The sequence below is a fragment of the Nerophis lumbriciformis genome, linkage group LG07, assembly GCF_033978685.3.
Source record: "Nerophis lumbriciformis linkage group LG07, RoL_Nlum_v2.1, whole genome shotgun sequence".
Taxonomy (NCBI): Eukaryota; Metazoa; Chordata; class Actinopteri; order Syngnathiformes; family Syngnathidae; genus Nerophis; species Nerophis lumbriciformis.
The window spans coordinates 15,462,132-15,474,489 of NC_084554.2; the positions used below are offsets into that span (position 1 = coordinate 15,462,132).

A 12,358-nucleotide genomic window follows, 5' to 3' on the forward strand; every position below is an offset into this window, starting at 1 on the left:
GTAACTGGGCCAGCACTCGTTGGACTCCCGGGAGGTTTGGCAAGTATGAGAATTAGCGATGTACCGCGGCACCGCCGCTGTATATAATCGGCGGGCCAGCTCTAGCGTTAATTTGATATCGCCTCACGGGCCAAGTGAAATTACACGGTGGGCCAAATTTGGCCCGCGGGCCATGGTTTGACACCCATGCTCTGGATTGTGTCTTACCTGTACTGGTAGCGTCCTGCGATTCGGCCCCAGCAGATTCTCCATTCTCCTCTCTCCTGTCCTCTTGACAACCTTCACTCCTTTCTCCTCCCACTTGGTGACCCTCGGGACAGGGGTTTGCATCCGGTCCTGAGTCAAAGGTGCTTTCGTCTTCCTCCTCGTCCTGTGAGGAAAACACAGTGCTTCCGGAAAGCCGGTTGCTGTCCACAGAGGAGAGGCGGGTGTGGCTGCAGAGGCGTCCGCGACCCTCGTAGCCCGAATTGCTGTAACAGGATGTGCTGTAACAGGACGTGCTGTAGCAGGAGGTGCTGTAGCAGGACGCGTCACAGAACTCGCACTCGTTTTCACCGCGTGCCGGATGGCTGCTCCGTCGGTTTATTTTTACTACTCCGTTACTGGAATCCCCTTCCTCGCTTTCCAGGTATGAAAGAGAGATCCTTCTTACTGCTGAATGTAATCCACCTCCTCCATCACCTTCCAGGAGCTGGTTTAGTTCAGAGAGACGTTCAATGGAGAGGCTGCGTGGGAGAGAACGACAGCAGCATGGACCAGGACACTCCGGGACCTAAACATGTACACATATTTTAGGTAACAACACGTAAACTCAGGCGGTATTTCAAGAATAATTTTTCCCATCATTCACAAGAACACATATGTCTTTCTTTTTGTATTGCATTCCAATCTGTAATGTACGGCAAGTATGAGGTGGTAGAAATAAAGCTAATGAGAGTCAATACGTCATTGTGTTGAATGCGCCCATAAAGCCCTCCAAAAAAATACTCCATTTACATGTTGTGACACGAATATTAAGAAAATATTAGCAATATTGTTATTGTAAGCGCCAACGCAGAGAAATTACTTTTAGTGACGCATTGATTACAGATAGGCAACAAGCTTATCTGCAGCTACTGACATACTGAGCTGCTGCATCGCCTCTGAGTTGGTACAAGTATGTTGTTATACAAAACCCAAAACCAGTAAAGTTGACACATTGTGTACCGTATTTTTCGGACTATAAGTCGCAGTTTTTTTCATAGTTTGGCCAGGGGGTGCGACTTATACTCAGGAGCGACTTATGTGTGAAATTATTAACACATTACCGTAAAATATAAAATAATATTATTTAGCTCATTCACGTAAGAGACTAGACGTATAAGATTTCATGGGATTTAGCGATTAGGAGTGACAGATTGTTTGGTAAACGTATAGCATGTTCTATATGTTATAGTTATTTGAATGACTCTTACCATAATATGTTACGTTAACATACCAGGCACCTTCTCAGTTGGTTATTTATGCCTCATATAATGTACACTTATTCAGCCTGTTGTTCACTATTCTTTATTTATTTTAAATTGCCTTTCAAATGTCTATTCTTGGTGTTGGGTTTTATCAAATAAATTTCCCCAAAAAATGCGACTTATACTCCAGTGCGACTTATATATGTTTTTTTCCTTCTTTATTATGCGTTTTCGGCAGGTGCGACTTATACTCCGGTGCGACTTATACTCCGAAAAATACGGTAAATCGTAAATAAAAACAGAATATAATGATTTGCAAATCCTTTTCAACTTATATTCCAGGCCAGTCTAGTCTTTTACTACGAAGCCACGCTGTTGTAAAACGTGCAGAATGTGGCTTGGCATTGTCTTGCTGAAATAAGCAGGGGCGTCCATGAAAAAGACGTTGCTTGAACCTGTATGTACCTTTCAGCATTAATGGTGCCTTCACAGATGTGTAAAATACCCATGCCTTGGGCACTAATACACCCCCATACCATCACAGATGCTGGCTTTTGAACTTCCAGATGGTTCGTTTCCTCTTTGGATCGGAGGACACAACGTCCACTGTTTCCATAAACAATTTGAAATGTGGACTCATCAGACCACAGAACCCTTTCCCACTTTGCATGAGCTCGGCGGCGTTTCTGGGTGTTGTTGATAAATGGCTTTCGCTTTGCATAGTCAAGTTTTAACTTGTACTTACAGATGTAGCGATGAACTGTAGTTACGGACAGTGGTTTTCTGAAGTGTTCCTGAGCCCATGTGGCAATATCCTTTACACACTGATGTCGGTTTTTGATACATTACCGCCTGAGAGATCGAAGGTCACGGGCATTCAATGTTGGTTTTCTCCAGATTCTCTGAACCTTTTGATCATATTACGGACCGTAGAGGGTGAAATCCCTAAATTCCTTGCAATAGCTCGTGGAGAAATGTTGTTCTTAAACTGTTCGACAATTTGTTCACACATTTGTTTACAAAGCGGTGACCCTCGCCCCGTCCTTGTTTGTGAATGACTGAGCATTTCATGGAAGCTGCTTTTATACACAATCATGGCAGCCACCTGTTCCCGATTAGCGTGTTCACCTGTGGGATGTTTCAAATAAGTATTTGATGAGCATTCCTCAACTTTCTCAGTCTTTTTTGCCACTTGTGCCAGCTTTTTTTCATGTTGCAGGCATCAAATTCCAAATGAGCTAATATTTGCAAAAAATACCAAAGTTTACCAGTTCGAACATTAAATATCTTGTCTTTGCAGTCTATTCAATTGAATATAGGTTGAAAATGTTTTGCAAATCATTGTATTCTGTTTTTATTAACGATTTACACAATGTGCCAACTTCACTGGTTTTGGGTTTTGTAAATCATGCCTCTCACTTTAATAGTAGAGGGTTGTTGCCATAAACCGAGAAATTGGTCAATATTGACATTCAACTTATACCTGATGATGGTGAGAAAGACCCAAAAAGACGCTTGTTTGTGCCAAACTTTTTTTTTTTTAAACTGCGTGAATATTATGAATATTTTTTTATTAAACGGGAATATATGAATATTCTATCAGTAGTCAACCCAGTGAGAGCAGACACTGTACAGTAAGTGATTGTTTTATTATGTTCGCAATACTGCTTCTTGCCAGATTTGCTTATCACTCAGCTTCTAAAACTTGTAGGTCATCCACCTTACAATCAGGCTGAAGAGTATAAGGTTGTGGATCATAATTTGTCCCAAAGTAGTCATTGTCTCTCATGATGTATTGTTTAAGGAATCAGCAAACGTTGTAATGCGTCTGGGAATTTAATGCGCTGATATATGATTAAAATGACCAAAATACCTAAACATTGCCTGTTACTACATTACATATACCAGTGTTTTTCAACCACTGTGCCGCGGCACACTAGTGTGCCGTAAGATATTGTTTGGTGTGTCGTGGGAAATTACGCAACTTCACCTAATTAGTCCCAAAAATATTTTTTGCAAATCAATAATTATAATCTGCAAATAATGTGCCGCTGCTTAGTGTCTGTGCTGTGTAGAACTCGGCAGGGTAACCACGTAATACTCCATGTCAGTAGGTGGCAGCAGGTAGTTAATTGCTTTGTAAAAGTCGGAATGTGTCGGGTGAGACAAGGATGGTTTGTTGTGATCCCAATATGCAGACCACAGCGGGAGGCAGTGTGCAGGTAAAAAGGTATGTAATGCCTAAACCAAAAATTAACAAAAGGGAAAGGGAAAGGTAAAAGCAATGGCTATGCAAAATTATGTTAATGGCTACAATGAGCACAGCTTTTCGAAGCGGGGTTTGAAGCATGATACTGATAAAGTATATTTCCTGTGGTCCCACGCGCCTTATCTGACATCGCACCGCACCCGCCCCGCTATTTGAGAAGACCTGCCGTAGCAGAAGTTCCTTGTTATTTATTGTACTATCTATTTATACCCCGAGTTAGGTTGACGTTCAGTTATTCTTCTACCAAGAAAGTATGTGTGCCAATTTAATTATTTTATTGTTTAGAGTGTGTATACCGTATTTTTCGGAGTATAAGTCGCTCCAGAGTATAAGTCGCATCGACCGAAAATGCATAATAAAGAAGGGAAAAAACATATATAAGTCGCACTGGAGTATAAGTCGCATTTTTTGGGAGAAATTTATTTGATAAAACCCAACACCAAGAATAGACATTTGAAAGGCAATTTAAAATAAATAAAGAATAGTAAACAACAGGCTGAATAAGTGTACGTTATATGAGGCATAAATAACCAACTGAGACCGTGCCTGGTATGTTAACGTAACATATTATGGCAAGTTATTCAAATAACTATAACATATAGAACATGCTATACGTTTACCAAACAATCTGTCACTCCTAATCGCTAAATCCCATGAAATCTTATACGTCTAGTCTCTTACGTGAATGAGCTATATAATATTATTTGATATTTTACGGTAATGTGTTAATAATTTCACATATAAGTCGCTCCTGAGTATAAGTCGCACCCCCGGCCAAACTATGAAAAAAACTGCGACTTATAGTCCGAAAAATACGGTAAGTACTTTTTGAGCACATTCAACAATACAATAATGATAACCGTATCCAGTACCAAACCGTAAGTCCCAATAACTGTGATATAAAATGTTACTGTTACATCCCTAGTTTTTATCGACAGTCCTACCTGAACGGGAGACTGGGTGATCTCATCCTCTTCCTGGCCTTCCTCTTTTCTGTTTTTGCAGCTTTTGAGTGTCGGTGACATGGAGGTGTTGTCCAGAGTCGAGCTTGTGTTGTCCCCTTCTTCCGCCTCCTCCTCCTCCTGGCTGGGCGCTCGATGTTGTGCGGAGGGCAGACTGTGGAGGAGGTGGTGAATGCGGATGTAGTGTGATCGCGGGGTTTCCGGCTCGCCGCACGCCGAGGCGATCACATTTTCCAGCTCGGACACCGGCAAGGAGCAAGGGCGGGTTTTGCGGCGCGGGACGCCATGGGAGTTGCAGTTTGAAAAGACGCAGGAACAAGGGCTGTTGCTACTTTCACCGCCCTCTCTTGTTCTTGGCGATACTTCCGTTCTTACCGCTGTTACCTCCTGGGATGTGTCGTCGTCCTCTGTAGTTACTGCTAAAATATTGTTAGTTGGAACCTCTGCTTGGACCTTCTTGTCATCTTCCTCAGCTTGTGGACTATTTCCTTCTCTGTGGACATCCTCTGATTCTCCCTCTTGTACCTCCATTATGGTGTTCTCTTCTTGCAAGTCCTCGCTCTGTACCTGAGACTCCTCCTCTCTCTCTGTGCTCTCCTCGTCCACAGCGTCTTGTTCCACGTCTGGCGCTGCCTCAAGCTCTACCGTCACAGTGTGTTGGGCTTCCTCAGCTTGGGAGGCTGGCAGCATCGGGGTCTCAGGGTCAGGAGGGGCATCAAAAGGGAGGTCAGGCATATCATGTCCGACACTTAAAGTGTCATCTTCAGGCGCATTTCCGGCATTGTTGCAATCTGCGTTGATTCCTCTTTCGGAGCAAGCTGATTCTATGACGAGTGAGACTTCTTCGTCATCTGAGAACAGAAAACATATCTATATAGAAGAATTTTTTTTTTTTGTGGCAGACTTCCCGTCAGCTTTTTCAGAAAGTTGTGCTAACAGCTGATGTGTAATGAGTGCAATACTTACAGTACACACACATTGTAGAACTCAACAAAATACAAGACTGGCACATTCACCTGAACGGAAAAGATTACTACTTCCTAATTATGACAACACACTTTGGACAAACTGAAATGAATGCATACTTGCAGATGAAATACAAACCCCGTTTCCATATGAGTTGGGAAATTGTGTAAGATGTAAATAAAAACGGAATGCAATGATTTGCAAATCATTTTCAACCCATATTCAGTTGAATGCACTACAAAGACAAGATATTTGATGTTCAAACTCATAAACTTTTTTTTTTTTTGCAAATAATAATTAACTTAGAATTTCATGGCTGCAACACGTGCCAAAGTAGTTGGGAAAGAGCATGTTCACCACTGTGTTACATGGCCTTTCCTTTTAACAACACTCAGTAAACGTTTGGGAACTGAGGAGACACATTTTCTAAGCTTCTCAGGTGGAATTCTTTCCCATTCTTGCTTGATGTACAGCTTAAGTTGTTCAACAGTCCGGGGGTCTCCGTTGTGGTATTTTAGGCTTCATAATGCGCCACACATTTTCAATGGGAGACAGGTCTGGACTAAAGCAGGCCAGTCTAGTACCCGCACTCTTTTACTATGAAACCACGTTGATGTCACACGTGGCTTGGCATTGTCTTGCTGAAATAAGCAGGGGCGTCCATGGCAATGTTGCTTGGATGGCAACATATGTTGCTCCAAAACCTGTATGTACCTTTCAGCATTAATGGCGCCTTCACAGATGTGTAAATTACCCATGTCTTGGGCACTAAGACACCCCATACCATGACAGATGTTGGCTTTTCAACTTTGCGCCTATAACAATCCGGATGGTTTTTTTCCTCTTTGGTCCGGAGGACACGACATCCACAGTTTCCAAAAACAATTTGAAATGTGGACTCGTCAGACCACAGAACACTTTTCCACTTTGTATCAGTCCATCTTAGATGAGCTCAGGCCCAGCGAAGCTGACGGCGTTTCTGGGTGTTGTTGATAAACGGTTTTCGCCTTGCATTAGGAGAGTTTTAACTTGCACTTACAGATGTAGCGACCAACTTTAGGTACTGACAGTGGGTTTCTGAAGTGTTCCTGAGCCCATGTGGTGATATCCTTTACACACTGATGTCGCTTGTTGATGCAGTACTGCCTGAGGGATCGAAGGTCATGGGCTTAGCTGCTTACGTGCAGTGATTTCTCCAGACTCTCTGAACCCTTTGATGATATTCTGGACCGTAGATGGTGAAATCCCTAAATTCCTTGCAATAGCTGGTTGAGATAGGTTTTTCTTAAACTGTTCAACAATTTGCTCAAGCATTTGTTGACAAAGTGGTGACCCTCGCCCCATCCTTGTTTGTGAATGACTGAGCATTTCATGGAATCTACTCTTGTACCCAATCATGGCACCCACCTGTTCCCAATTTGCCTGTTCACCTGTGGGATGTTCCAAATAAGGGTTTGATGAGCATTCCTCAACTTTATCAGTATTTATTGCCACCTTTCCCAACTTCTTTGTCACGTGTTGCTGGCATCAAATTCTAAAGTTAATGATTATTTGCAAAAAAAAAAAATGTTTATCAGTTTGAACATCAAATATGTTGTCTTTGTAGCATATTCAACTGAATATGAGGTTGAAAATGATTTGCAATTCATTGTATTCCGTTTACATCTAACACAATGTCCCAACTCATATGGAAACGGGGTTTGTAAGAAAATATGACAACTAAATAGTATACAGTCCATTACGGACGCCTATCAAGCACTAGGATCCAGCATGCAGAGCCCACATGACCACAACAACATATCACTTGATCGGTTTTTACTAAAATTCCACACTACAAATTAAGTAAAAAAGTATGTTTTAATCATGCTGATATCGGTACTGATATCAATGTCAGTATCGCCCAATAGTCTGGCCTGCAGTATCGTAAGTGAAAATGTGGGGGACACCCCTAATTGGAATGGACACAAAAGCAACAACAACAAAAACCCTAGTAGACCACCGTCAGGGGACACACCCATCAGAAACGGAAATAGGGAAACTCCACATTTAACATTCGTAATGGAAGATGAAAGGTAAATGTCAAGTTTCCACCATTGAAAGTTTGCTGATGACCACGACCTGGATGTGTGATCTACTCAAACATGATGAGGGATACGCCAAAGACTGAGTGGAACACATCTGTTGAAGATATTCTAAAATACTACAAATAAATATCAAAAATGTGTAATGTTGCATACATGTTTAATTGGGTTTGTGCTAAATGTATTCCTAATTTAAAAACTAATTTGTTTAGGACCACAAATGTACTTTGATGTGACTTTTAGAACATGCATGTAATTCAAACAAATGAAATGTACCACTCATTATGCACCATAGATTCTTACAGGTTCATTAAATGAGTTTAGGACTAGACAGAGCATCTTTAAGTACCTGGGTGCATTGAGGAGGTGAGCTCAAAGCAGAATTGTAAGTGACCACACACATGATCTGTTGGAAGCCTGCGACCCAGCGAGTAACTTATTATCCGGTCCCTGTCAACCAAAAAGAAGAAAAAAGTGTGAAATAATCAGAACATGCTACATTGAAGTTACACCATTTAAAACCGCCTACATCGTATATCCGTGGTTAATCATTCAAATTGTCATCATTGTCAAAGGCCCGAAACAACTGTTCCTTAGAAAAAACATTTTCAATAAAAGTGTCACGGCGCGGCCTCAAACCCGCAATTCTCCTGCAGCAAGTTTCTCCAGCACTCATGTTGGCAGCCTGCCAGGACACATCCCCGCACGCGCCAGTCACTTCACGTCCACGCAAAGACGAAGCTGCAGGCTATCAGCAATCTGCGCACCTGGAGGTAATCAGGACTGCAGCATAAAAGCCAGTGGCCCCTTGGAGCCTACGCCGGAACATCGTTAACTCTTCGCAGTAAGCATTCCGTCTCTGGCTTCCCTCGTTCATTTGCTCTTCCTGTCCTCCTTGTTTTCCCGTGTCTCATGTCCTTTGTGCTTCCCACAGTACCCCCCCTGTTCCGTGTGCTCGAGTTGTGTATCTCGACCTCCCTCCGGACTTTGGACTGCTCGACCCTCGCTTGGACTCTGACCTCGTTGCTTCGCTCCAGCCCCCGACCGCTCGCCTGCCCACGGATACCATCTTTGCCTAGCCCCTCTGGACTGAGGAAGGATTCATCCATCACGCACCTACAACATCGTCTGGTATTATTCACATGGTTAAAATCACACATAGTCCCGCAACAAACATATAGAGTAGCATACACCTCCCACACACTCATCAAAGGTTACAATAAACCTGGTAACGTGAGCTTCTTCGTGGCGTCGTCTCCTTCCACCCCTCATATACATAACAAAAAGTGTATAAATTACCGCCTTTTTCAGACCATAGGGCGTACCGGATTATAAGGCGCACTGCCGATAAGCCGGTCTATTTAGGTCTATTTTCATACAAAAGGCGCATTAATTGGGGGTCATATTGATTTTTTTATACTTTTAAAACACTTCCTTGTGGCCTACATAACATGTAATGGTGGTTCTTTGGTCAAAATGTTGTATAGATTGTTATCTTTCAGTCGCTTTCTGACCGTCTCTTCAGGATGCGCCGTTTTGTGAACGGTCTTATTTACGTGGCTCTACTTTGACATCACCCTCTCCCTGTCATCGTTGTTGTACCGCTTCCATAGCGAGTCTACTGACAGATATAATTTAGAACTGCATGCTACTTTGTATTAAAAATGGCAACAGCGGAGGATGAATGCCCCACGACAAGAGGATATAGAAAAAGAAGGAACTTATTTACTAGGACGCGGACATGCGCAAATTTTCGGCAGGTACCATTAGGTAAGGAAAGTTGGTTTTGCATAATATTGCAAAACAAAACACCAGATATGTCTCCTAATAGGTGCCATTTTGGGGTCCTTATACACACACCATAATAATACTTGTATGTTGAAGCACAGTACGCCTGACTAAGGTAGCTGTAATGCTCCGCGTTTCATCAAGCGGTGTGGCTTCGTAGCTTACCAAAGTCATACTAAAACGCTGATTGCAATGTTCTATATTCTCACTGAAACGTCAAAGTTTGGGTGTTGCTTGCTTATGGGTAATTGCTAGCGTCATTTATTGAACAGGCGTCAACTTGCAGTTCACACGCATCTCTTATGTGTGACTGCCATCTACTGCTCACACTTATTACACCATGTACCAAATAAAATTGCTTTGAGGTCGGTAAGCACAACCAGACTTCATACGGACATTGGGCGCACCAGGTTATAAGGCGCACTGTCGATTTTTGAGAAAATGTAAGGATCTTAAGTCTGCCTTATAGTCTGAAAAATACGGTACTGGGGGTGTCGCGATACCATTTTTTCATTGCGATGCATTAACGATATTGGCGCCTTGAGTATTGGCCGATATTGATCAAGTGAAATTAGTCAAAGAACAGTGGTAGTTATAAAAACACCATTATTAATCGTCTGGAATTACTTATGCTGTTTTTTAATTTAAGTGGAGTGGTAATTTGTTTTTGGCGACACCTAGTGTCCACAATATTTCGATAAATTAACGGTAAATCGAATGATGCGGACAGGTTTGGTACTGGATACTTTCTAATAGGCTTATGTCTTGGAGACTTTGTATGTGTAAGTAATATCATACTTGCCAACCCTCCCGGATTTTCCGGGAGACTCGCGAAATTCAGCGCCTCTCCCGAAAACCTCCCGGGTTTTTTCTCCCGAAAATCTCCCAAAATTCAGGCGGAGCTGGAGGCAACGCCCCCTCCAGCTCCATGCGGACCTGAGTCCGCTTTCCCACAATATAAAGAACGTCTACAGTAAAGCAGTCCGTCTGCCATAAACAGCAATGTTGTGAAAACTCTTAAACAGGACAATACTGCCATCTAATGCATTTGATGAAAGCACTTTTGTGCGTGCCACACAGCAATGCATCATCAGAGAGGGTGTTCAGCATGGTTAGAAAGATAGTGACAGAGAATAGAACAAGGATGGACAATTCAACCCTTAACTCAACAATGAGTAGATGAGTGTTATGTGTGTGTATATGTGTAAATAAATGAACACTGAAATTCAAGTATTTCTTTTATATATATATATATATATATATATATATATATATATATATATAGCTAGAATTCACTGAAAGTCAATTCTTTCTTATATATATATATATATATATATATATATATATATATATATATATATATATATATATATATATATATATATATATATATATATATATATCCATCCATCCATCCATCCATTTTCTACCGCTTATTCCCTTCGGGGTCGCGGGGATAGATATATATATATATATATATATATATATATATATATACATACATACATATATGAAATACTTGACTTGGTGAATTCTAGCTGTAAATATACTCCTCCCCTCTTAACCACGCCCCCGCCCCAACCACGCCCCCCGCACCCACCCACCACCTGAAATTGGAGGTCTCAAGGTTGGCAAGTATGAAGTAATATGCAACTATGATTTGATACTGAGGTGAGTTTTTCCTTGCCCTTATGTGGGCTCTGTACCGAGGATGTCGTTGTGGCTTGTGCAGCCCTTTGAGACACTTGTGATTTAGGGCTATATAAATAAACATTGATTGATTGATTGATTGATTGATACTTGTTTATATTGCAAAATGTGTTTTGGACTGCAATATTGTTCAATTAAGGACACTTATTAGGTATATCTATCTTGTGTGCAATTATGTGCATAGCTGTTGTGTAGCTGCTAGCTCCTAGTAGCCTCAAAATACAAGAAAAGAACAACATTGTGTGCTTATTGGAGGACATTTAGATGTTTACTGGTTGTGCAGCTTTGCACAAGTAAACTAGGAAATGTTGAATATTAAAATGTTGCTGTTTGGGGAGGGCATGCATGGAATTAATTTATTTCAATTAATTTTTAATGGGCTGTTTCGCAATACACGTTTTACAAGTTACCAGCTTAAACCCATATGCCAGTGTAGTTAGGACCTTTAAGAATACTTTGCCAGCACAGTTTGAAATGTGTTCAACTTTAGTGGTTCCAGTGTAAGTAAAGTCATTCATGAAGTAATAAATACATGGATGAGAAAAATTGTCCCGTAACACAACACAATAATTCTTCTTTTGTCTAGTTTTACCCGAGGGCATGTTTCTCCAGCAGCCTCTGGACAGGAACAGACAATTTTCCCAGGAAACGTTTGATGATGGGCCGACTCTTGGCAAACTTGTCTTTCACCTCAATCTCAAGCACATCAGTGGGCAGCGACAAGAAGTTAAATCTCTGGAGAAAGAAAGAAAAGTGCATGATAACGATTACATCTCCATGTATCATTCGATTTGAGGAATACTTGATATTGTTCTGCTCGTTGCATTATTAGTTTAGCTCAGCTGATGGGTTGCGCTCCAAGTGAGTTTTAGTGTGGTCTGCGGTTCTGGATACACATGAAGAACAATCAGGATTGAAGAACACAGGGGCAAGGATAGCAAGACAGAATACAAAACATGAGTTTAAAAAACATTTTATTCACACTCACGGCTCTTGCCTTTTAATTGCCTTTGGATTAATTAAAAAATACAAAATAAAGCTGAAGATTTTTGTAACTATTGTTGTCCACCAGCTGAGTTTGACGGATCTTTATTTAGAATAATATGACACACAGGTGTCAAAAACAGAAAGTGA

At 41.4% G+C, this 12,358-nt stretch overlaps 1 protein-coding gene across 6 annotated transcripts in view; it reads right to left on the reverse strand.

Annotated features, from left to right (window-relative positions):
- The window catches only part of LOC133609793 (E3 ubiquitin-protein ligase HECW1-like), a 181,770-nt gene that overhangs the window by 89,265 nt on the left and 80,147 nt on the right, over positions 1 to 12,358 (reverse strand). For all 6 annotated transcript variants that reach the window (XR_009815776.2, XM_061965749.2, XM_061965747.2 and 3 more), the window contains 4 exons: positions 11,817 to 11,959; positions 8,076 to 8,176; positions 4,662 to 5,530; positions 208 to 772 (listed from right to left, as the gene is read on the reverse strand). Coding sequence is in view for 5 of the 6 variants with exons in the window: in XM_061965749.2 (XP_061821733.1) it covers positions 208 to 772; positions 4,662 to 5,530; positions 8,076 to 8,176; positions 11,817 to 11,959 (1,678 nt within the window). In the remaining variant the exon portion in view is untranslated. The remainder of the gene's footprint in view (positions 1 to 207; positions 773 to 4,661; positions 5,531 to 8,075; positions 8,177 to 11,816; positions 11,960 to 12,358) is intronic.